The sequence below is a fragment of the Nothobranchius furzeri genome, chromosome 15 (assembly GCF_043380555.1).
Source record: "Nothobranchius furzeri strain GRZ-AD chromosome 15, NfurGRZ-RIMD1, whole genome shotgun sequence".
Taxonomy (NCBI): domain Eukaryota; kingdom Metazoa; phylum Chordata; class Actinopteri; order Cyprinodontiformes; family Nothobranchiidae; genus Nothobranchius; species Nothobranchius furzeri.
Window position 1 is genome coordinate 26,527,963 of NC_091755.1, and position 27,057 is coordinate 26,555,019.

At 40.9% G+C, this 27,057-nt stretch overlaps 1 protein-coding gene across 3 annotated transcripts in view; it reads left to right on the forward strand.

The window, feature by feature from the left end:
- The window catches only part of arhgef25a (Rho guanine nucleotide exchange factor (GEF) 25a), a 57,415-nt gene that overhangs the window by 24,678 nt on the left and 5,680 nt on the right, over nucleotides 1–27,057 (forward strand). For all 3 annotated transcript variants that reach the window (XM_070544619.1, XM_015967870.3, XM_054745910.2), the window contains 7 exons: nucleotides 14,607–14,914; nucleotides 15,377–15,487; nucleotides 23,217–23,335; nucleotides 24,059–24,125; nucleotides 24,500–24,603; nucleotides 24,877–24,946; nucleotides 26,711–26,800. In XM_070544619.1, coding sequence (XP_070400720.1) covers nucleotides 14,607–14,914; nucleotides 15,377–15,487; nucleotides 23,217–23,335; nucleotides 24,059–24,125; nucleotides 24,500–24,603; nucleotides 24,877–24,946; nucleotides 26,711–26,800 — 869 coding nt within the window. The remainder of the gene's footprint in view (nucleotides 1–14,606; nucleotides 14,915–15,376; nucleotides 15,488–23,216; nucleotides 23,336–24,058; nucleotides 24,126–24,499; nucleotides 24,604–24,876; nucleotides 24,947–26,710; nucleotides 26,801–27,057) is intronic.

The window sequence follows — 27,057 nt, forward strand, 5'->3', positions numbered from 1 at the left end:
ACACACACACACACACACACACACACACACACACACACACACACACACACAGACACAGACACAGACACACACACACACACACACACACACACACACACACACACACACACACACACACACACACACTCATGCATGTAAAAGCAAGCATTTTTAATTAAAAGAGCATTAAACTAGATTACAATTGCCTCACATTTTGTTATGTGTGTACCGGTACGCCTGCTTGTGTGTGTGTGTGTGTGTGTGTGTGTGTGTGTGTGTGTGTTTCATTATTGTAAACATGTTTATTTAACCCAGTTTAATCATTGCAATGACACATCTGACCTAAAGGCCACTGGAGCAGACATGCAGCATCTGCATCACAGAGTCTGCCGCACGTTTACACAATTAAAAAAACACAGATTCAATGTAATCTCACAAATATGAGAGCTCCGGCTTGTGAAGCTTAAAATTCAAAAGTGGAACATTTTTGGAATTTTTCTGTCTGCTCACCCCTCACAGATTAGTCGGAGAGAATGATGTGTTACAGACAGAAGGTGCAGCCTTATGCTGAGTATCAGACTGGCTGTTTTCCATCGCATGCTAACCTGCGACCCTGAAATGTATGAATACACTCTGATAACAAGCACAGGTCCCTTTTGACAGAAAGCAGCCTTGCCGGTAGATGCTGGAGATTGTTTCTCTGTCTCAGCTGGAGAGGTTTTGCTGTCATCAGCTTATAAGGGAGACTTCAGACATTATGGAAAAAGCAACAAAAATAGCAGAAATTGAAGATATGTTGGGCAAGTGTTCAGCAGTCTGGGATATTTTTAAACTTTGCACCCCAGCCCACCCCCTCCTCCACCGCATCCTCCCCTCTTTGCTCTCCCACCCAACCCCCCTGCCTCCTCTCCACTGTGCGATCGAGATCTCCTCCATATTGTTTCTCTTTCTCTTTTGCAACAGAGAAAACAGACAAATTGAGATGAATTGAAGACGGGTTTAGCAGAATTTCATTGACCCACTGTTCCCAGTCTCCAGTCTAAACGTTGGCTTGATCTGCCAGCTTGAAATGTGAGATCACTCCTAGGGGCATTCTCATTTTCCTCTTCTTCTTTTTTTTCCTGCAGCACACTTTTTCTCATTCTGCTCAGAACTCAGCCAGTCAGCCAGTTATTAATCATATCTAACCTCCTTCTTCCCTTTTTTCATCACTTCTCCATGTTTTTTCACTGTCCTCTCTTCCTTCCCTCAGCCATCATGCCCTGACTTCTTTCCTGAGTGTCCATCCATGTCAGCTCTTCCATCTCCCACAATCAGTCTTCTTCCTCTGCCTCAGAACTCTGTTTGTAAACGTGCAGAATAGAAGAATGAGGGAACAAATTATGAAACACAGGAGTGCATTCCATACCTTGTTTAGAAAAAATTCTCCAGCGGTGCAGAGGGGGAGAGGAGCCACGTCCCTCTACAATTCTACCCCCACTTTCAGCCCATATGGCTTTTTTATGCAAGCACTCTTCTATGACAGCATGGCGTTTGTTCTTTCTGCTAATTCTTCATTTTATGGTGTTTTACAGACCTTTTAAAAGTTCCATTAGCATCCAAATTCTAATGTTGCTTTAAAGACTTTTATTTTTCTGCTTTGTTTTATTAAATAAGGATACAAGACGGCAACAATTCTACTCTTAAGTGTTAGCATCAGACTAACTACAACTCTAGATCTGTCTGGCTGAGTGTGGAGAGAATTTCTGATTCTGGCTGCTGTCCCCCAGAGAATAGCTGTTAGAGGTCTTGCTGAGAAACTTTCCAAAACACTGCAGCAAAGCAAACAACACGGATTGAGCTAAAATGCACAGAAACTGAGCAGCAAAGGCTCTCTTAGAGGCATAGTTTAGGCTTCTATTCCCCGTAAAGTTAAATTGTGTGGTGTACAAATGATAAATGTCAGCAATGGCCCACATGTTACAAATATCTGTACTATACCTGCAGTCAGTGACCTCAGTTTGGACTATGGGATTTTGGACACAGAACACATGGATACTGCTGCTATCTTAACCTGCAGGTCAAACACTAGAAAGAGTGTTTTTTAGCCCCTATTCGGTTACAGCGTGCGCTTAATTTAACTGGAAAAAAATACTGCTAAATTAAAAAAACACCTATGGAGATGTTTGAATAAAATATTAAATATCTGCATCTTACAAAGTATTATAACAAATAAATAAATAAATAAAACATGCAAAATGTACTCATGCACATCAAAGAGTTAAACATCCCCATGATCTCCAGATTTTGATCCAAGCACCAATATTTTATGAATCTTCTATCATTTATTGCATTATGCTGTTATTTATTAGAAACTGTGGCTGGTTACAAGAGTAGATGTCACTTGCAGCAAAAAAAATTCACAATTGCTTGAGATTTGTGCAGAAATAATTACGCAATTAAAACTTTAAAATAGTGTAGAGGTTTGTAAAATGTTGCATGAGTTGCTGCAAAATTTTGGAGATTGGTGCAGTTTAACCCTTTAACTTACTCACCAAAAAAGAAACAATTAAAATATTCCCCTTTTGTTTTGTTTTTTTATTTGGGGCAATGAGGGCTTTAGTATAATGTAAATTAATAATTGTAATAAAATAATAATTGTAATAATATTATGGTCATGATAATGCAATGAAATAATGTTATGTCTTTTCTTTAAACATCTCCATATTTTTAAGAATTTATTTATTTATTTATTTATTTATTTATTTATGTATTTATTTATTTATTTATAGTTAAGTTCATTTTAATATTTCACTGAGATGTAGGGACTTGAGATTTGATCCACCAAGTGGTTAACCAGGCAGGTAAAGGCCTACGATGCCAGTTATCTGTTTTGATTTCAACTATGCTAAAACTAGCTGTTAGCTTATCAGTCTTTGGGAATAAACCCCTCTGAATTGAGGCGGTGCACAGACCTGTCTACAAACACAGAAACTGTTCATATGGCTAAAATATCCCTTTCATTTTCCTCTTTTATTTAAAAAGAAGGCAAACAAGACAACCCCATTTCTCTGGGGGTATTTACAGGTAGCCCTGAACCTCATTAAATCTTCTATACTACAGAATACTTTGAGTACATATTAGTGCTATGAGTCAAGTCAGAAAACTAACACATTTCCATAGATTTCATGTATTCTTTCAGAAGCCTTTCCCCTGGACTCTGCCTGCCTACAGCAGTGTTTGCAAACCACAAATTGACCTGTTTTGCTCCTCTTTGTCAGCTGATGACACAATGATTGTCACTTATCTCTAGGTACTATTGATTGTTGCCATAGACACGCGTTCTCAGCCTGCAGCTAGCTCATTGCTGCTAACATGCTGGGGTTAAACGCTGCCTTGCTGAATCACTTGATAAGACAAAAACAAACAGTTGCCCTTATTTAAATCCTTAGGTGTTATTTATGCTTATTTGCTGACATTTTCCTGACTTTTTAACTACCTAATAGATGCTGAATACCACCTGGCTCATGTTTTATGTATTTTTCTAACAGTAATACGATTTTCATTCTTGACAAGCTAAACCTCACCCTCAGAAATCTCTGGATGTAAGTATTTTGTCACTTGTGGATAAAAACCTACAATTAGTGTTTTTGCTACAACAGCAGCTTGGTGTTAGATGAGGATGATAGAAGCTTAAGAAAAACACAGTTGTCACACTTTTTCTTCGCTTTGAATGACTGTAATCTTAAATCTGATGAACCTACCAGGTCTCAAAGCTCCTACTTGTGTGAGTGAATGAGAGCAGAGCCTCAGGTTTTCCTGTAACACTTAAAAAGATTATGTGTATTCATGAGACACCCCTCGAACGGCCGTGGGCAGAGGATCCGATCTGAAACAGACAAAAGCTGCAAGAACAGATGGTTTTTGTGAATATGTAATCAGCTTTTAAAAATCTGTCCTGTGTGCACATGTCACTGTTTTACAGATTATCAGAAGACCTGTCGACGCTCCATCAGGTTGCTGCATAACTCCTGCAAATCTGTGCTAATTGTTGTATTATGTGTCACAGCCAAGCGTGGACTTGTTGCTCTGTGTAGCATGATTGGTTGTGCGTGCCCACATGTGTAGGTTGATTTCTTTATGATGGCTAATCTCTTGTGCCGCTGTCCCTCACTCTCTCTTCTACTGGGTTTAGTTGCTATGGCAATAGGAGCGGGGAGAAATGTGGAGCTGTGGAAAGAAATGAGCATATGCGTCTGGAAATACCATCAGGTCTAAGCGAGAGTCGTTAGACCAGCACGTCTGCGGGCCAAAGCGGTGTACCCAATCAGAATGAGGGACTGACTCCTGGTTTAACAGTTGCTTTAAGTCTTTGGAGTTGACAGCTGTGATCGTGTACACAGCCAATGTGAAATACAGCAGGAGACCAGCAGAGCAGAGCAGGGCCGGGGAAGGAGGCTCCAGGTCCCTGCAGCCCAGCAGGGACTACAATTCTGGCTCCAGCTCCCCTCTCAGGCCTCCTCACTGGCACTGCCACATCTGTCAGACAAAATCACAATCTCTTTTAATTTGCTGTGTGTTCTCAGACACCCTGGGCCTAATGACAGCCCTGTTTACCCCTAAACACAAGTGCGAGTCTGTCAGTCCTCCATTTTCCTCCTTGTAATTTCTACGTCATTAGTTCTGAGAATCGACACGTGTGAGCACTTCCTGCTGCTATGGGACAGCTGATAGCGGCAATAGGAGCATGTTGACAGTATTTATGAGCACGTGTAGTGTAGATGTAGCGGTATTTAGGCACTGAGACATCATGCAAATGCTTGGTCATCCCAAGTTTTTGAAAAAAGAAAAAGCTGTTTAAATTATTTGCATGGACTCAGAAGTCTGCGGTCTGAGAATCTAGGGTGGTTTCATTTAATAAAAAATCTAGGTAGAGATTTTGTTAAGAATAAAAAATTCAATTCTTTGGATCGTTTGTATACAGTTAGTATACGAAGGATCTGCTCCGCAGGAAATCATCTATAGTTCTAGTGACGTGCATCGTTTGACGGTCTCTGATACCAGATCCTGGTTTAGATCAGCGGCGCCCACAGGTGGGGTCTAAAGATGCTCTCTGGAATTTAAATAAAGGGGAAAAAATATAATTTTAATGTATTTTTGGACGTAATCATTACAAAAATAAAGTGTAGCTTGATATAGATGAAAGCAGCATAATCAAGACAGAGGACAACCCATACACACGTACACACACACACACACTGGTTTGTGAAAGAAACACCAAGGGTATTTTGTCTGCTCTTTGACTCATATGTAGACTCAGATATGCACTTTTGAATTTATTGGATGGACTAACCATTGAGAGGATTTCTTGTTTGTAAAATCTAAATATAATTTTCATAAAAAACATTTATGCAAGCGTATCATAACTGCTTTAAAGGTGACCGGACCTAATCAATCCTGGGAAATGCAATAAAATGAACTGCAATAAAAAAACAAGCATGATTTTGCTCTTCAGTTTTACAGTTATTTTGTTGGAAATCAGCTTTTAAGAAAATTAGCGTGTGTGTGCGTGCTCTAACAAATGGATCAAAGCTTATAGACTTCAGGAACCTTCGCTGAATGGTTTTTAAAGGAATGTCTGCAGTTTTCAGGCTCAGTCACCACAAACCTGGTTCCAGTCCTTCAGTCTGAAGAAAACCAGTGCCTCTGGTGAGATTGCCTCAGTCTCTTTAGTTTTCTTTCTTTTTAAGAAACAAAATCTAATTCAGATGCAAAGTGAGCGCAGTAACTAAAATCCTCCTCTGAAATGTGAGGAGCATCACGGTGTGATGTAACCACACGACCTTCAATTACAGAAAAGTGTTTCCATTTATCTGTTGACCTCATTTTGATAGTTAGGACTATTTCAGATCATCCACCAGTTAAAGAGTTTCCATCGGCCCTCATTAATAATAAAAAAACGTCTGAATGTCTTTTTCACATTGCTTCATAATTAACAGGATTAACACTGGAGTCATTTTGCTTTTTGATGAGTGACATGGCTTTGATTATGATGAAAAATGCGCCATGGAATCTGCCTGTGAGTGCTGACAGCAGGAAACCGACCCTGACGACTTGTTTGTGCGTCGCCTGATGTGTCTAGCGTCTTCCCTCCTGTGCTCCGGGAATCACAGCAGTGTGTGTGCATGTGTCTGCATGAAGTAGGTCAACAGGAGGACAGGAAACCACTGCTCACTTGTCTGACTTCAGTGTACGACTTTGTGGACACATGCACACTCACATATGGCTCCCACAGCACCGTACTCATGCTTGTGTGTCTTCGGCTCAGTTTGGAGGCTGAAAGGGGGAAAAAACACAGATCATACTGCCAAATGAGGGAGGTTGTATCAAAGGGGAGATTTTTTGAATATTTTCCTCCTGTGTCACTGTTTTGTCTGCTGGTGGGGTTTGTGTGTCAAACTTATGCTGGCCTCAGCAGCTTAGGGGGCAAGCAGAGGAGGGAGCAGCCTCACGGGGGAGAGTTGTGTGTTCTGATCCCAGAGTAGGATCATGAAAACGCAGCAGCACAAAGAGTTACAGAGGAATAAAAGACTTGTGCATGAAGGTGGCAGAAAAGAAAGTTTGTAAATGAAAGTGGAGATAAAAGTCTAATTTAAAGCACGGACCAGCTTGAGGCCAACAGGATGAAACGTAATGAAAAAACAAATGTTCTTTAGGAGCTCCTAGAAAAGCAGTCTGGGGTTAGGGATCAGAATCAAGAGAGGCCACAGACATAGTTGCATTAAACACCTTCTGTTTGTTTTGTTTTGCATTGATGTGTGCAACCCAAGCTGTTGGAGAACCTGGAAGTGTTTACGTTTCACCTGAGTGGGTAAAATATGACACAGTGGCAGAAAATGAACTTCAGTTTCGTCATATAGAGAAGATAAACATGGCCTGTGTTGGTTTTAGTGAAGTCAAGTTGCATCATCCAGGATCTCTGCCTCTAAACCGCTGCATTGTTGACTCTGATCACATTGGAAACTTACCTCCGGCCTCGCTACACCCATCTGGGCAGTGGAAAGTTGAAGTTTGTGTCTATTTTATGGGTGCCTGCATGCTTGTGTTTGTTGGTGGTGTCCAATAAAGCCTGAGTTGCTTGTGGTCCTGAGAGGCCGCCGGCCTGACAAAGAGCTCCGCTCTGGAGGGGCTGTGAACAAGTTTGCTCCATTAGGCAACGCTTTTAGCCTCGAACTGTTGGCTCAGCAGCACTCATTCAGCAGGAGATCGATAAAAGAGAAGCTGGATGAGGCATTTTCTAGTGGGTCCACATTATCCTCCCAAACATCATTACTGTTATTATATGTCCTCAACAGCTTTTTTGTTTTATTAATAATCATATTAGATAACCAAACAATTCAATTCAATTCAATTCAAGTTTATTTATATAGCGCCAAGTCACGACAAGAGTCGTCTCAAGGCACTTCACATAATAAACATTCCAATTCACAGTTCATTAAGCCAATCAGAAATAATGTTTCCTATATAACCACTTTCCATTCATTCTTCAAGAATATTTTTTTGTAAAAGTGTGAATTTTGACTGATCTATCAAGATTTTCAGATATGTACCAGTGCTTGAGCCAGTTTTCGTGCTACAACTACCAACAAATTCCTTCCTTCTATTTTCTTTCACAGGATACGTGGTGAGAAAAATAGTTCTTAAAAACTTTGAAATGCACACATCAATAACTTTTTCTTGAGAACTAATACAATAATATAATAATAATAATAATAATAATAATAATAATATAATAATAATAATAATAATAATAATAATAATAATAATAATAATAATAATAATAATAATAATAATAATAATAATAATAATGATGATGAATCAAATTAAATAAATTGCTTAAGAGCTATTTATTTTTTATTGTCATTACTTGTGACCCATAGCTGTGATAATCTATTAATTATAGAATATCACCTGCTTGGTCTTTAAGATGATTAGGCAGAAGATTCTAAGACTCTTTGTTAATTCAGGGACTGTCATCACTTTGTTTAGGATTCAAGAACCAGTCAGGTTTGCAAACAAATAATAATTTATTTTGCAAACAATTTAAGACTTGACAGATGGTTTAAACTATTACTTACAGTGAGTGCATGCAAACTTAGAGATGGGTGTCTGGAACTGGGTGTGAATATAGTATTTCAGAGTTGGTATCATGAGGAAGCTGAATCCTGGATGGAGGAAATTTGGTTTGCAAGTAAGCTACAAGCTGTTATTTATTAAACTGCATACAGACGCTATCTCACTGTGTTCTACGTACCCAAGTGGAGGCGCCCTTGCGGATCCAAAATGTCACGGGGGTTGGAGACCCCGAGTACAGAAATCCGTAGACCAACTCCTGGTACGACCAGGTCGGTCCAGGATCGCTTCCAGGTAACACAGGTGGACTGGATGGAACCAAGTGTCTCAAAACAACTCTGAAGGAGTGTCACAAAATTAGCTTTGTTCTGCAGGAAAATTATCTTGTTGTCCTCAGCTTTGCAGGTGCAACAGCTTAAGGTTTTGACTATGTCAAAATCCTTCTGGTGAAAGAGACTTGTTCAGACAGCCATTTTGAGCTTCTCTCTCTCTGTCTGACTGACTTACTGAGAATGAGAGTGGAGCTCTTTTTAAGGCCTGGTGTTATCTCAGAAGTTGCCAAGCATCTCAGAACACAGTCTCCGATTCTGAACTCTGAAATGTGCGACAAGGTTACTTATGTGTCATGTCTTTATCTTAGCCTTACTCTGTCTGCAAGTGTGATGACCTAATCCAGTAAACATACTTGGTATCATTGAAACAGATTCATGAAACATTTCATCATTTATAATTATACATGGCAATATGTAGTGATTATTAATTATAAAATCTCAGTTATAAGATCTTTTTTTCTTCAATGATTATTTTGAATTAGAAAACGATTACTTTTAATTATGAAATCTTTTTTTCTTCTGGGAATAAAAGTTTATCTAACAGAGTTCTCTTGTGAAGGATCCTGGAAAAGAATGCTACTGTCATCTTCCATTATCTGATGAAGCTTCAGTTCAGCTGATGAAGTCATCTGATTAAAGAATCTGAGTGCAGACATTCCATCTCCTAGAATATCTATCTATCTATAGAATGTGAACTGGCACTCAGGTTTTTGTACTGTATTTTAAAATGGATTTCTTATTGTATTTTTATAGGATTTATTACGGTATTTTACAGGGATTTTTTAGTGTATTTTAATGGATTTTTTAATGTATTTTAATGGTCATATCTCTGTCCTATTGTGTGGCATTTTATTGATGTACAGCGCTTTGTTTGTCCATTCTGGCCATGTGAAAGCGCTCTATAAATAAAGTTGATTTGATTTGATTTGATCTCCTGTCAGGGTAAACGACAGGTGGCACAGGAGTTAAGCCCTCGCCCCTTAATCGGAAGGTTGCAGGTTCAAGCCCCGCTCAGTCAGTCGCTGTCGTTGTGTCCTTGGGCAAGACACTTAACCCACGTTGCCTGCTGCTGATGGTCGGAGGGACCGGTGGCGCCAGTGATTGGCAGCCTCGACTCTGTCAGTTGCGCCCCAGGGCAGCTGTGGCCATATTGTAGCTCATCACCACCCGTGTGTGAATGTGTGTGAATGGGTGAATGACTGATTGTGTTGTAAAGCGCCTTGAGGGGTTCCAGGACTCTAGAAGGTGCTATATCAAATACAGGCCATTTACCATTTAAAATACAGCAAAATGTGTGTAGCCAGGGTTATTTGCTCTGGCCGTGCATACTGTATGAACTGTGGGATCTCAAAATCAGTCTGTGCTAATCTGTGCTAATTGTTGTATTATGTGTCACAGCCAAGCGTGGACTTGTTGCTCTGTGTAGGATGATTGGTTGTGCGTGCCCACATGTGTAGGTTGATTTCTTTATGAATCAGTAATATTCTCTTGTGCCGCTGTCCCTCACTCTCTCTTCTACTGGGTTTAGTTGCTATGGCAATAGCAATAGTCTGGTGACGTTACAATAATAATAATAATAATAATAAATGTCAAAATGTTTACTTTTTTAGTCAAACACACCATTTATTTAAAAAAAAGTTTGGTTTATTAGTCGTTTTTTTCCCGTTTTGTGCAGCAAAAACAACGTGATGCCAAATTTAAAATGTGTGTTAAACTATTGAACCAAACATTGAAGGTGTGGTACACAGAAAAAAACTTTTTTGAATGATAATTTCTGATTATAATCGGTCCCTCTCACATGAAAATAGTCTCCTACACCTACTGTATCTCCTGCATTAGCTTCTGACAGGAAATAAATGGTGAAACTCTGGGATTTGAAAAATCTGACAGATCTACATCACAGTGTCAATTGACATTCATGGACTCACCCATTTTGACTCATGACGGGGAAGGCTGTTGTTGGTTTAGCATTCAGGAAGCAGCAGAGAACATCTCGACTAGTAGAAGCTAACCGTTAGCATTAGCAACACACAAATACAGAAAAACTCCTCCAGGCTTGTGTTATTTGTGCGGATAAAACATCCACGTTGAAAGTCAGTAGTAGAGTTGCGTTGCTGTCATCCAATCCGAAGCAAGATGTCCAAATATCAGGAAATAAGACTCCAAATCCTGCCATGTCTGTGCTTTCTTGCCCTGAGTATGGCTTGCAAGGCATTCATTCCTGCCAGAGACCACTGCAAATGTGCTGATTAAATGAGTTTCTTACACCTTTAAGGAATTCAGGTTTTAAATTTACATATGCATATTTAAAATGATGGTGATCAAAATCAGGCTGTAAGTTTATATTCATCAGTGCAAATCAAGTTGTCATTAAACATTACACAGTGTTAAGCTGTTTCACAATGGCCCCAATGATAAGATCAGATTTCAGTTGAGTGAACAATGTCAGGAAGAAAGCAGCAGATGCTCTTTTTGGCTCTGGACTTACATACTGCAGCACTTGTGGTTGAGCCTCCAGCCCCAGCAGCCACTGAGCCTTTCAGACAGCGAGTGTGGGCGACAGGCAGAGGCCCAGCAATAACAAATCACCACACATTGGGTCGGCTTAATGCAGCTCGCTCGCAGCTGTTAATTATCACAAGCCCCCCAAAAACAGTCAAACTGCATTAACAAAATCAGCCAGGGTAATCTTTTCTTAGATGGCCCATTATGTAGATGGATATCATGGAGCAGCATCAGCATGCCGCCGGGCGGCTGCGAGGCGGGGGTGGGGGTGGGGGCTTTTCTCAATTTTCTCTGTGGAGGTTGGATAACAATATCAGTGTCATGTATCTTGCGAGGTGGGGGGGGGGGGGGTGGACCAGAGGCGTGTCATTTTTCTGATGGGCACCTCATCATTTCACTGACATTTTCTTCCTACAGCGTGAAAAAAGATGCCTCTGTGACGGTTTGTACAGAAGAGATTAAACTTCACAAGGTCAACAGGAAAACTGACCCACGCTGCATAGAGCACAGTGATAATGCAACGTTGCCATGGTGACAGCTCAAAGGATGGTCATCATAACGCGTGCTCTATAAACGATGTATGGCCTGTGAATCATAAATCTGTGTCCTTGACTTTACATCATTGTGATGCAGAGAACCTCATCAAATGGCTTTCGAGTTGAGATTCCTCCAGATGCTGAATTGGTGTCAGCCTTCATTTTACGGCTGAGGCCTAAAAAGGCCGGTAGTTCTGGGTAAAGAACTCTCAGCTAAGCAAATTATTCTGGGAAATCAAAACGTCTTGGTTTGACCTTTGGAGTGGGAGGATCACCACTCACAATAGTCTCCCTTCCTGGTGACCCTCACAGTGGTGCCACTAGGGTGCAGGGGGCATGTCTAACTCCATATATGTGTCGGTCTCCTCTGGGTCAGACAGTCTTATGCTGTTTGAAAAAGGAATATAAGAGAAGAGAAAACTATTCATTTATTTATTTACACCGGAGGAGCAATGGGGTTTTTGTCACTGCCGTGGAACACTGGACCAGCTCTCTACCATTAGGGGGGTCCTGGAGGGTGTGTGGGAGTTCAATCAACACATGTTGGATTTGGAGAAGGTGTTTGACCACGTCTCTTGGGGGGCCCTGTGGGGGGGTATTTTGGGAGTATGGGGTACTAGGCCTCTGATACGGGCTGTTAGGTTCCTGTATGATGGTCTGCATTGCATTGCTGTAAGTCAAGCTCGTTTCCAGTGAGAGTTGGACTCCGCCATGGCAAGGCTGCCCTTTGTCACTGATTCTGTTTATAAAGTTTGTGGACAGCATTTCTAGACACAGCCAAGATGTTGAGGGGATACGTTTTGGTGGCCTAAGGATTGTCATCATCTGCTCTTTGCAGATGATGTAGTCCTGTTGGCTTCACCGGACCGTGATCTCCAGATTTTGCTGTAGTGGTTCACGGCCAAGTGTGAAGTATTTGAAATGAGAATCGGCTCATCTAAATCTGAGACCATGGCCATGAGTCATAAAAGGGTAGAATGCCTTCTCTGGGTCAGGGACGCAGGTCTTGTTTACAAGTGAGGGAAAGATGGAGCGTAAGATCGTTAGGAGGATTGATGCTTCGTCTGTGGCGATTTGGGCATTAAGACCAAAATAATTAGATCACCGTCACAAGCGACAGAAATTACTTTTCTCTGTAGTGTCTGGGCTCTCCCTCAGAGAGTGGCTTGGAGTAGATCTGCTGCCACATCATGAGGAGCTAGTTGAGGTTGCTCAGGCATCTGGTTAGGATGCCTCCATGGTGAAATTTTCCAGTCACATCCAACCGGGAGAAGACCTATAGGAAGGCCCAGGACACGCTGGAGGGACTTTTCACAGCTGGCCAGGGGACACCTTGGGATTTTCCCAGAGGACCTGACCCGAGTGGCTGGGGAGAGGGAAGTCTGGGCCTCCCTGGCAAGGCTGCTGTCCCTGCAACCCAACCACAGATAAACAATGATAATTTTTTGTCATTATTTGTCCTTAATTGTACCTCCCCCCTTCCTTAAAGTAGACATCCAGAGAACCCAAACCTCCTCTCCTTCTGGTTGGCTCACGCGCCCCCTGACCAAAACTAAATTAATGTATAAATGAAGCCATAAAGTTATTTTCTGGCCCGCGTGCCTTGTGCCTTGACTCACACACAAGTTCGATTCAAATGATAAACAATTATGTGTCATGTAATTTGAAATTTATTTGCCTGTAAAAAATTTAAAGATTACAAATCAGAAGTTGCGCATACGACGTCACCACAGCATCTTTTCTCCCCCAGCGTAGCTGTCACTTTCCACATGATCGGATTTTTAATGGGTTTCTCCACATTTAATGCCACTTTTTTCATACTGGAAAAAAGGACACAAAGCTCACTAAACTCTTCTTGTCCTTGTAAAGTGACTTTTGCCACCCGACAAAAAATAAGTGCTTTCATATAATCTAAATGTGTCTTTAAATTTCATGGATATAGTATCTGCCATCAGAGCTCCTCAGACTCCCATTCATGTTTTTGACTGTAGGGGACTCATGGGCAGGAAATAGATGGGAGTGACTTGGTCTTCCCATGACAAAAAAAATTCCCAACTTCCATAATTTCAGAAGTTTTCCTTCAGCCAACATAAAAAACCCACAATGAAATGCCTGACTGTTTTTTGAAGGTTTTGTTTATGTCGTGCCATCTCGATGTGCTCAGCCTAACCTTATTTGACCAAATACTACTTCATACTGAGCCAGTCTCAGTCTAAGTCCTGCAGAAGGAAACATTGATCAGCTCCCTAAAAGCATGCAAATGATACACATTGTTTTTGAGACAATTCAGGCAAAACACAGAGAAAAAAAAGTTTCTTCTGTTATAAAAAATATGCACTATAAGGTTTCATGCACTGAAAACATTTTAACTGATCGATACAGAGGCTTCTATTGTGTCTTTCACCAAAATAAATTGATAGTATGTATTAACTGCATTCTGCACAAGCCCCGAGGAGGGTTTTAAATCATTTCTTGCCTGCATAATGGGGCAGGTTTTGTTTGCAATTTGGATCTTACTGCTGAGAGCCGTGATAAGATCAGGCTCTGAATGAACTCTGTGTTATCTGTTTATAAACACATGTGCACCAAATTCACAAACTTAATAGAAACATCATGCAAAGAACATTTTCTCCAAAACTTAATGTGAACAGTTTATGTTCAGCTGAAAATTGAGTTAAGTCGCTGCTGCTGCATTTCAGCGGTAAAACGTTGTGTCTGTAAGCAGCAAGAGAGAGAGAAATAACTCTGCTGTAGGTGATTTAGGGTCAGAGGTCTGTGACACAAAGATGGATGGAAAACGTGACAGTACAGATGGCTGATCAGATCTAATTCTGCAGACGGATGCTTTAGGGGAAAAAGAAAATTGCTGTAGTTTAGGGTGGATGAGGAATGGGAATTGAAGACAATGCAGGAAAAACAAACAATCTCTGGCTCTTGCTCAGGATTAAAGCGGATGTCCGGTCTCAGTGAACTCTCAGCTCACTTCTCATGTGCAGCACACAAATGCTCCGAGTATTTTTCATAACATTTAAAATGAAGACTAAAAAATTCTGGTTTAGCTGAACAGAACAGCAGTTTGAAATGTGATGCATCAATCTTTATTAACTGGTTATCAGATTGACCTATTTTCGTTTTTGTCTAGACTCGTACTCAGCAGCAGGCAGTGAAGGCAGCATTTCCACCTCTGTGGCGTCCTTGCCCCCGCAGCCATCGGGCAGCTCGGCCCCAAGTTCACCGGGCTCCAGGCGCTCTGTAAGCACCTTGAAGAAGTGGCTCACAAACCCTGTCCGTAAACTCAGTGCCGGATCCGCTGCCAAAGGAGACCGTCAAGTCCGGAAGCTCGATGGGAAACCTTCATCTCTGCCATCCAACAGCCAGAGCCAAAATCTTAGCAGCTCCCCGAAGTCTAACGAGACTCTCACCATTCTACCCGTCACCCACAGAGAACTGGTGAGAGTCATGACAGGGATGTTTGTTCTGCGCTCTCATAAACTTAATCAAATAACACTTGCACGCTTGCTTCAGGTTCCAAGTTTAGTTTTGCACATTTGATGTGAACCACCTCTTGTGTAAACTTGGAGAGCTAAATTATGCCCATATCATGTCATGGCAGTGCCTTTGTTAAGAACTGGTTTGGAGGTAAACATGCATAATTACTGTCTTACATAAACAGGAATTGCAGCCAACGTCCTGAACAGCCATGGCTTGTTTACGTTAGGTAGCTGAGGAGTAACAGCACAGAGGAAAGTTTGACTTTTGAGGACCACTGCTGGCTCAGCTGGACTCACCTCAATATTTTCTCTTTTTGAATTTCTGTGTGTGGATGCAAACGAATGCTGCAGACAGTAGCTGATTTTATGCTATTTTTGCACGTTTTGCATACTTTCAAAAGTGTTTGTGCTTGCGTTTCAGGAGTCGAGAGACGGCCTAGCAAGTCCTGAAGACCTGTCACCAGCTTCACTACAGCCACACAGTTTAATGACAACCTCGTTGACTGGCTTCACATCACTGCCAAATCCCCAGGTCTGTAGGCACCAAAAAAACCACATCTAATCTAACGGATCTGTTCTCTGTACTTATTTTTATTGTCCAACAGGAAAATAACATAAAGTTAAATCTGTTACCAGCTTAGTCACATGTAACTTATGGAATCGGCTTTTTATTAGTTTGTTTGTTACGAGGAAGTAAGGGAGGTTTCCAAAGCAGTTACCGTAACAACAGTCATCAACCTTTGTGAAAAAAATAACATGACACCTCCCTCTGTTGCACCAAGGCATAATATGCATTCACAAGTCTGTACAATGTAATGTAAATTGTACCATTATAACTTGTAACATCTAACTTACATGCAAATTACATGCTACAAAATTAAAGTTGTTGTTACGTGTGACAAAACGAAAGTTACATGTTACAAAATGAGAATTACGTGTTACAAAACAAAAGTTACGAGTTACTAAACAAAAGTTACATGTTACAAAATGAGAATTATGTGTTACAAAATGAAAGTTACATGTTACAAAACAAAATTTACATGTTCCAAAATGAGAATTATGTGTTACAAAATAAAAGTTACGTGTTACAAAACAAAAGTTACATGTTACAAAATGAGAATTATGTGTTACAAAATAAAAGTTACATGTTACAAAACGAAAGTTACATGTTACAAAATGAGAATTACATGTTACAAAACAAAAATGACATGCTACGAAAACGAAAGTTACGTGTTACAAAATAAAAGTTACGAGTTACTAAACAAAAGTTACGTTACAAAATGAGAATTATGTGTTAGAAAATGAAAGTTACGTGTTACAAAATAAAAGTTATGTGTTACAAAACAAAAGTTACGAGTTACTAAACAAAAGTTACATGTTACAAAATGAGAATTATGTGTTACAAAATGAAAGTTACATGTTACAAAACAAAAGTTACGTGTTACAAAATAAAAGTTACGAGATACTAAACAAAAGTTATATTACAAAATGAGAATTATGTGTTACAAAATGAAAGTTACGTGTTACAAAACAAAAGTTACGAGTTACTAAACAAAAGTTACATGTTACAAAATGAGAATTAAATGTTACAAAATGAAAGTTACATGTCGCAAAACAAAAATTACATGCTACAAAACGAATGTTACGTGTTAAGCCTGGTTTATGCTTCTCCGTCAGCTCCGCAAGGGACAGACACGCACGGATTAACGGAAGCGTTTTGCTCTCATACTTCTCCGTCTCCTGGAGAGTGTTGCAAAGCAATTGCCCGGCAGGACAACAGAGGGTGTAGCGCTGTTCTGTGGTATCCTGTCATGTATGGGTCCAAGATAGTGTGTTTATATTGTGTTTTTTATGTATATAAGAGACTTTTAACACAGACATATTTGTCTCTCATTCTCTCACCTCTTCATGCGCTCCCCTAGCCTAGTGAACTAGACCAAATTCTTGCTTTGCAAAGTTTGGTCTAGGCATGCTCCATTGGAACCTCCACAGCTCCTACCAGGACTCTGGCTAGCCAATCACAGCTCTCTAGAGGGGTTTCAAACACACAAAGAGCTGTGATTGGTCCATAACGGTGGGCCAATCATAGTGCTCTATCTGCTTAGTGAACAAATCACAGAGCTTTATCCACTTTGTGGGCCAATCAGGGCACTCTACATGCCTGGTGGGTGGGATGATGCAACAGAGTGAAACAAGAGTATGTCACATTCATTGTCCAGTGGAATGCAGAGATCATTTGAAAGACAACGGTAGAACCCGCCCCACAACCGAGAGCCATCAATGGAGCGTGGCCAGACTAAATAATACATTTATTTAGTCTGGCTTGCCAGGCTAGCGCTCCCCACCTCTAAACCCATGTTTCCTGTCATTTCCGTCCACAAATAAAATGCTTGCTGCGCATCTTCTCACTCCTCCAGTCACGGGAGAATTAAACGTTCATATTTTTAGAGTTTTTTCACAAGGTATTTTTCAAGCTTCTCCGTGTCTGCCGCTAGTTATCCTCGGCTCTCTTTGCAATGGCGGCGCTGTAAACAACAGCGGCGTCCTGACCAATCACAAGCTTGCGTAATCCGTCTCGTTCGACGGATGTTTAAAAAAGTGGGCTTGACTCCGTACGTACTTGCGTGCCTGCCGGTGCCCTACGCAAGGACGGATAATGGCGTTGCGTGTCTCCGCACGGACACAGACGGAGATGCATAAATCAGGCTTGACAAAACAAAAATGACATGCTACTAAATGAAAGTTACGTGTTAAAAACAAAAATTACATGATACACAACAAATATTACATGTTACAAAACTAAAGTTACGTGATGCAAAACAGAAGTTACATGTTACACAACAAATATTGCATGCTACAAAACAAAATTTACATGTTGCAAAATGTGAGTTAGAGTTACAAAACGTGTTACAACTTACAAACCTTGGAACAAGTTACATGTAATAATGTACCAATCCTAGCTCCATAAAGGTGCTCAGTGTTAAGTCAAAAGAAAGAAAAAAAAGAAATTGTCGAAATCAGAATGTTTGAGTTTTTTTCATCAGTTATTTAGCACACATGTGGCCCAGTAAACTCTCACATATGGATAAAGCAAGTCTGAATGAAAACAAGGTTTCTTCAAAGCAGAGTGTGGCTTGTGGGACCAGAAGGCAACATTTGACAGCAGTCTGCATGATGTATGTCTCACATTTAACATGTTACAATAGAACAAGCCTGGAGATGAATGAAAAATGACAGATGAGATAAAAAAGCATCACATGGACACATGGGTTTCCATTTCTCCATTTAACCTTTGCATTTGCTGGAGGCAGCTCATTGTGTGTTCATGAGGACCCTTTGCTGAGACTGGAAGCTTGCCAGAACCTGAAACCTGCTTGCATGAATGAGCTGCGCCTGAGCCCTTTCAATATGAGACAATGATGCCGAAGCATTAGAGAGTTTCCTGTTTGTGAATCAACACCTGAGCACTTAAAATGTAATTTAACTCTCAACAGCTCATCAAAAGGCATTAGAGCCATTACATCAGGGGGATGAGGTCAGCACTTTGGTGTTTTTACTGCTGCTCTTTGAAGGCAGCATTAAAACTAGACAAAAGAGGAGAAATAAAGCGATGAAATCACAGGTTTTGATTTCATTCACGTATCTGCCTCCAAATATGTTTTATGAAGCATTTTTTATGTGTCCAGTTCTGAATATAACAGCTTTGGGAGGACCTAATCTCCTGAATAAAATGTAGTGCCAAAAGAAAGAAATTCTTAATATTTATTGAGAAACTGTTTTTCCTGAAGTCGTTTTTGGGCCTTTGGGTCAAAGTGACCCAGTGACAAAATATTTCGAAACCCAAACTAGAAAATAAATTGTTAAAGGAACGGAGAGCAGCTGTTGTTATGAGATGTGTTCAAAGCCATCCGGTGGAATTTTTATTAGCAGATATGTCATGCCTCTGTGTTTGCCCTGAGTGGAAACACTGCTTGATTTGTGTGTTTACCTCCATGTTGCATCACCTCTTGGTTTAAGACCAATTTCTCTGAAAGCAAAAAGTTTCCTGTTTAGTTCGATAGAGGATTCTGTTCTACTTAAAATCCTGTAGCCTTGTTATTACACTTTTTCATCAAGTGTTTGATTTTTCAATAGATTGGGCTGAAAACACCTTCGACTTGTTTATTTTTTCAGAGGTGACTATGAGGCCAAAATGCAGAATGTGGCATTATTCTCAGAAAAAAAACCAACCAAACAAAAACAAAAACAAAACAATGTGTAGTATAGTCCTTTTTATTTGCCTTAGAATTTTCCTTCATTCAAGTTGTCATTTTTTGGGAGCATGCAGTCATTTTGTCTCAAACCTTTTAATGCCAGATTCAATGAGCTGGATTTTTATTGATTTTCAGTCTTCTCTGCAACTTTTGATTCTTATTACCATCAAAATTAGGTGGAAACCTTTGGAACAAATTCAAGTTTTGAATGATTTTCAGATTTTAGACTTAGCTTTTTTATTTTATCCTTTTGTTGAAAGTAAGATTGTTAAAGAAGGAGCGGGAGAAAATTGACATACATACTGTATTAAATGATAAATGATCCACACTTGTATAGCACCTTTCAGAGTCAGAGGACTCCAAAGCTCTTTACACTACACTGTATCAGCTACAATGCAGCCACAGCTGTCCTGGGGCGCACTGACAGAGCCAAGACTGCCGAGTACAGGCACCACCTCCGACCACCACCAGTAGGCAATGCGGGTTAGGTGTATTGCCCAAGGACACAACAGCAGAATTCTCTGTCCAGAGTTGGGCTCAAACCTGCAGCCTTCCGCTCTATCACCCCAGCTACTGCTGCCCTGCAACCAACATATCAATTTCACATCCTTCTAAAATTTAAAACAATAATTTCAGTTCTACATTTTCATTTTTTTTTGTACAATCTATCCTAATCAGTTAAATAATTAAGATATTTTAATAATATACTGTATGTATGACATGACATCAGATTGGTCTGAATTCCTTGCATTTGGTTATTTTTCATGCTTAAAAACAAAAAACAAAACTTACAGCAGAGTGAAGCAGGACTTCCCCCCCGTGGGCTTTGCCACAGCACATCTGGAAATTATTTGCCTTTAAGACAGCTGTCTGCTGAGGGAGTCAGAGGGATTAGGTGTATGTCTGTAAGTTTATGTAGGTTTGTGTGTGTGTGTGCGTGTGCATGCGTGTGTATGTTTGAGGTATGGAGTTCCTGCCTGAGTCAGAGAAGGAAGACAACTAACTTTATTATCACCCTCCAATGAAATGTGAAAGGTTGGCAATATTGTTTTTACCTTTGTCTTTGTGTGTGTGCGCGTGCATGTGTGTGTGTATATGTGTGAGCTTAAGCAGAACATCTCACGAACCATCCATCCATTATGCGAACCTCTTCCTCCCCACTAGGGTCATGGGGGGCCGGTGCCAAACCCGAGCGATCTTTGGGTGAGAGTCACCCGTTCGTCATGAACCCCTGAGCAGATTCTGATCTCAAACTAATCGCTGGATGTACTGATTAACTTTGGATTCAACTAAATTCAAGATGGCTACAGCTACATCCACATTAGCAAAGCCAAGTTTAAAGGAGACATATTAGAGTAATGGCTCCATGGTTGATTCATAACATGTTTATAAAGTTGTTTGCACAAAATCCTTCTCACTATAGGGACACTTAGAAACTTTTTCATATTTCTAAATCATCTTCTTGAGCCAGTATGTGCTAAAATTACCCGTTACATCACATATGTCAGACACAAGGCCTGCGGGCCAGATGCGGTCCGCGGAGCATTTTTATGTGGCCCGCGAGATAAATATCAAAAATATATTAAAACTGGCCCGCTGGCCGATTTTACCGCAAAGACTTCAACTCCCATGATGATTTGCGGCGTCAGCGCGGAGCCGACGCGCCCCCTCCTTTGTGTTTTTTCCGGCGCCTGCTGCCGGTGTCTGCGGCTCCGCTGTCTCGGACAAACTAAACACTCCTCTCACTCAGCGCCGAGTTCACTCAGCTGTTTTCTGATGTTGAAGGCCAGAAATGGAGATTTTAACCGCTCAGTAATGTGTTCACGACTGAAAGAGAAAGTTTTCCAACTAACGCCCAGACAGAGCTGATATAACTCCAGTGAGCAGCGACACGCTCAAACCAGCACGACTCTGTGGTTGTGTTTCCTCCCCGACACACAACAACGTGGTCAAGCTGCTCAGACATGTTCAGCAGCACAAACCTTTGTGAGCACGTGTTGTCATCTAATGTTGTCATTATTATGATGAAGATGAACAAAACAACAGGAGTCTCCTCCTCAGCTCAGATCAACCCCATGATGCAGGTATCTGGCTGGAACAGGTGAGCATCACAGTAAACCAGAGGAGCAAACTGAGCTTTAAATATGTTGGTTTTATGCTCTTTTTCTGCTCCAAAACATGAAAGTTAACAGGTGAGATGTTGCATTTTCATTTAAGATAAAATGATATTTTTATTTTGTTGTTGGCCCGTGAGAAAAGATTTAACCTACAGTAAACAGGAAGTGGAAAGGCTGCAGATAGATGAATAGAATCGAAAATCCCTTTATTGTTCCTCAGTGGGGAAGGCTAGATGTCACAGCAGCAATGACACGTATTACTGGAGAAAAAAAGGAGAATAAAAAATAAGAAAAATGAATAAACATGAAAACATAAATCCTGAATAGATTTTAAAAATGCTGATTATACCACAAGTAATGAATACCACTGATGTGTTTTATTTAAAACTGACTTGCTCGTGTGTCATTTGGTTGTTCCACATTCAGTGTTAATGCAGAAATAAGTTTGTTTCCAAATTTAAAGGTTCAAAATTGCATATATGTTGATAAAGAAAATGTGCAAATTTGCCGTCACTTTTTAAAAAAATATTAAGTTTGGCCCTCGACTTCGTCCCAGAGTTTCATTTCGGCCCCGTGTGAGTTTGAGTTTGACACCCCTGCTTTACATGATTAATGGAAAGGACACCCAGTCCCTATCACCCCCTGTAGCCAGAATATGCTTTGCTGCTCTCAGGTTGCTGCTGTCTGATAATTACACCAGCCCTCTATGTGACAACACACCTCTCGTGCACGCGGGGTTCGGGGGCCACAAAGAGGGGGCCCGTAGGCCGCCTATTGAGGACAACTGTTCTAGAAGGTTCTGGTGTGTGGACCTGAGGGCTCGAGTTGGAGCATAAGGCTTTAACAGTTCAGTAATAAAGGGAGGAGCTTGACCATGCAGAGAATTGAAAGTTATAGCTAGGATTCTAAAATGAACTCTAAAGGTAACGGGTAACCAGTGCAGAGACATCAGAACAGGAGTGATGTGAGCTCTTCTGTTTGCTCCATTTAGGAGCCTCGCTGCATAGTTCTGGACCAACTGAAGGCGGTCAAGGGCTTTTTGTTAAAACATGCGAAGAGTGTGTTACAGTAATCTAGACAGGAGGAGATAAAGGCATGGATAACCATTTCAAGTTTATGTTTTGACACCAACCTTTGCAGTGTGGAGATATTTCTTAAGTGATAAAAACAGTTTTGAACCAACATTTTTGAGTGGCTTTCAAGTGTTAAAATTTCTCAAAATAAAATGAATAATGGCGGGTAATGTGCATTCCTTGATGGAAGCCTTAAAATAAAGGAATCATGTCTCAAAGAACCCAAGAACTTCAAAACAAGTTGATGTAATTAACGGACACACTGCATTTAGCGAGAAGCTCTGTGTCACATATCGTGATCTTAGTCTTTGTTGTTTTGTGGACAATGACTACATTTCCCCGATAACCCAGCTCAAGGAAATTATATCAGTTCCAGGAAGTAACAGATAAATGAGATCATGCGTGCAGCACATGAGCCCAATTGATTAGGTTGGGGGTTTCCTGTGTGCATTTCACTTTATTGATCACATTTAAACCACTTTTGCTCACATAGATGCAGTTTAGCAGGATGAACCGTTTAGTTATTCACACATTCAACACTGTTTTGTTGCCTCCTACAACTTTTGAGCTTGCTGCTCGTTTACTCGCCTTCTATCTTCTGTAATGTGTTGCACAGCCTAAGTCGTTAACAGCAGCAATCCGTTCTTTTCATCTTTAATCTCACTTTCGCGTACCCGCCTGCTCTTGCTGGTCACCTTGGCAACCTGCATCATTACCATTGTTCTTTATTTGCCTTTGTTTACTTCATTCCTGGCATGATCCACGTCAATGGCGCTAGGCGGTTGATAAACACTGTCTGTCTGTCTCTGCATCCTCAGGAGACAGAATCCACCAGTATTCTGCCAGATTACAGCATCTTGACAGAGGACACCTCCAGCCAATGCTCGGCTGCGGCCGACACCGAGGAGGAGAGGAGAAGTGCCTTAGAGAAAAGCATGTAGGTATCGGTCACCTTTCAGCATAAATCACGTTCATTCTTACAATGCATGATATTATTGTGTTCGAGTGCAGCTGCCACGTTTTTAACTCAGATTTAATAACAAATCAGCCGGCAGTTGTGAGGGCTGATGATGTCACTTAAAAATAAGTCAGAGAGACAAAAACATGACAGCAGCACATTTTCTGCACATTTACCCCACCTCCCACGCTCATCTGTGTCAGTTTAGATGTCCATGATGAGTTTAGATCAGGGGTGATTTTCACCTAAATGTAACCCAGCCATTTAGTTAGGGTTAGGGTTAGGGTTTAGTTAGGGGGCAGCGCAGACACCCGCTGGCTTACACCACCTGGTGTCAGCATCCCTATTGCCCAGCCCCAGAACTCTCAGTGTGTACATGCAGCTTAAGATCGGGAGTGGGCACCAGCAGCTGAGTCAACACCCCCTCCCCTCTAGGTACCGTTGAGTGTGCTCAGCGCCATGGCCCTACCTGTGCATCAGCATGAATGCCTTAAAAAATAAAACTGGGTGTAGGCTGGCATGGAACTGCAGAGAGGGGAACCATTCCCGCACCCCCTGCACATACCTGCACCCCAAGTTCCTCGCATGCATCAAATCTTCGAATTACATTATTCAAGCTTGGCCATGAAGCATTTGTGTATCTGAACCAAATTCAGTGAACTGCTACACAAGACTAATCCTTCCTTATTTATTTCTTTACAGGTACGTGTTGAAGGAGCTTATAGAGACAGAGAAGTACTACGTGGAGGACCTGGGGCTCATCGTGGAGGTAAACCTCACATTCTGAGAATACACAATCTGCTCTGACATTTATCCAACCAGTATTTCAAAGAGACCTTCCAAATCCTAATCTTCACAATCCCTTCACTTCACTCCACTCCACGCTTTTCTCCACTTCCATCCCTTCGTCTCCATTCCTAAGCAGATTTTATGAATTCTAAGCCTGTGAGGAGTCTTATATTACAGAGCTATCCATCTCCTGGTGCCTTAAATAGCTGCAGATATTTTAGTTTTGGGAAGATTCTCGCACTCTAAAAATGAAGAAAAGCAGAATAATGTCAGAAGTTTGGCTCTTTGTGGCATTTGGGCATTTTCCTTGGTCTAAACAAGCAGAAATCAGCAGATATATCCTTCCCTCTGCAGGGCTACATAGCCACAATGAGCTCCAAAGGCATACCGGAGGACATGAACGGAAAGGACAAGATTGTTTTTGGAAACATTCATCAAATATTCGACTGGCACAAAAAGTGAGTCATTTCTATGTACAGACAGAGAGAAGAGAAAACTGTGGTGATGTGTTTGTGTCCAAGTGGAAGACGAAGGAACAAAAGTTCACAAGGCAAAACGTGAACTTCTGTTTTGTGAGATGATTGTGTGTGTGTGTGTGTGTGTGTGTGTGTGTGTGTGTGTGTGTGTGTGTGTGTGTGTGTGTGTGTGTGTGTGTGTGTGTGTGTGTGTGTGTGTGTGTGCGTGTGTGTGTGTGTGTGTACACGCCTGACTCTGTGTGCATTTTTCTGCAGTTACTTCCTGGGAGAGCTGGAGAAGTGTTTGACCGAGCCCGAAAGGCTGGCTCAGCTCTTTATTAAACACGTGAGTACAGTAGAGTCCAACTGACACATCATATCAACACACAGGCTGGTGGAGTGTGCAGGTCTGGGTCTGCTTCCTCTTGGTGTTTTTGTGTGGCGAAAGAAAAAAAAAAGCCAGGAAAGGAAATGCTGGCAGCTCCTCTCCCAACTTCTAGCTTCGCTCCTTCCACTTCTCTCTTGTTTCTGATGCAACTAGAGGTCAAATCTGGTCAAGCAAACACAAAAAGGTTGATTTTTTAAATCTTTATTTCTAAGAACAAAATGGAATTAACACCACAAAGAGGTCATCCAGAAAGGAGTTGCATTATAATTATTTAATTGTTTAATTGATGCAGACTAGATATGGTTGACTGAAAAATACTTTTTAACCCTAATTTTAAAACATTTTTGAAAGTTTTTTTAAATTGATTATTGTCATTATTATAATCAGTCACTGTGAGTTTTTCATGCAGGCTGAACATGAAAATAATCTGCTACTCCTATTAGCATTAGCGACATCACCACACAGCAGAAGTTTCTTGAGTTATTGAGGAGCTACAACATCCACGTTTCAAGTGGGTGGTAGAGTTGTGTTGCTGTTATCTAATCCAAGGCAAGATGTTCAAATATCAAGAAATAAAACTCCAAAACCTGCCCCCCTGAGAACAATTTACTAGGTATTCGTTCCTACCAGAGTGAACTACACCTTTAACCCACTCAGGCTCAAAATAAGTTTTGATAAAAGGACGAACAACTAAGTCCTTCAGGGGTACTTCTGAGTTAAAAAACGCTCATGAAATACACATGTGGAGTAACCAGGTAGGTAGGATTTAATGTTGCAAATCTGCAACGCCTGCCTCCAGATGGTTAAAGATAATTACACAAAAATCTCTTTTTTCCCCCGAGACATTCATAACAGCTTTTGTTGAAACACATTGAAGCTCAGCCCACCAGATAATTAAATAAAAAAACAGCGAACGAAGAAAGAATCTTGCGTGTGGTGTCAAACTGTGAAAACAAGCTGACTGGGATTATGACCCTATAAGCAGAATCTACGTTAATGAAATCTATGTCACCATGCAACGTGAGCTCTCACACACATGTAAACACGCGTGAACACAGCAGACTTGTCCATGTGTCCTCTGTCTTCTTTTACAGTGTTTATTGTTGTCCAGGCTACACAGTCCTGCAGCCTGTTGCTAGGTGCAGTCTGATATCAACGGGCTGTGATGGCTCTGGTTGCACCGGGGGTGACCTGTGTAAATTATACACAACCTGATGCTCGTTTTCATGTAGAGCCATTAGTCCTCTCAGCACCGCCACATCTGCACTCTCATGCCAATTAGTTACAGAAGAGTAGGTGCTACCAGAGTCAGCTTCAAAGACGCTGCGCTGGGAGACAAATGATTGTTGTTCAGCTTCCTTTCATCCCCTACCAGACATGCACACGCACAGACTGAAAGCTGCTGCTTTTCCTCACTTTCAGGGACATTTCATCTACTTTTTTATCTAAATCAAAGATGTATTCTTCTCACCCCGGGGCTCTTGTTAAAGCCTTTTAACGTATCAGTAACAGTCAAACGACAGGAAAACAGGAACGGGACTATGACATGATAAACACATTTTGTTGATCCAAACAACAAAACGGATACAACAACCCAATAAAGAAATCCAGTCAGACAAACAAAATAGAAAAGAATACTATTTTTTCCATAAAACACACTCTCATTTGCAAAGAGGAGAGAGAAAATGCTTTTTTGCAGAGTGATGTTTGTTTTTCTTGCAGGAGAGGCGTCTTCATATGTATGTAGTGTACTGTCAGAACAAGCCCAAGTCAGAGCACATCGTCTCAGAGTATATTGAGACTTATTTTGAGGTGAGAAGCATCTACTTTTTCTGTCTTACATCCTCAACAATATTTAAATTAATTGTAGTAATTTTTTAAAATATTTTTACGAACCAGCAGTTAATTTTTCATCTTTTTATGCCGTCGTTTATCTTGGATTTTCTATTCAATTCAGTTATTTATAGAGTGCTAAATCCTGACAAGAGTTGCCTCAAGGCACTTCACAACTTAAACATTTCATTTAATGTACAGGCCTTTGAACAAACCATTACAATACTGTCACTTTT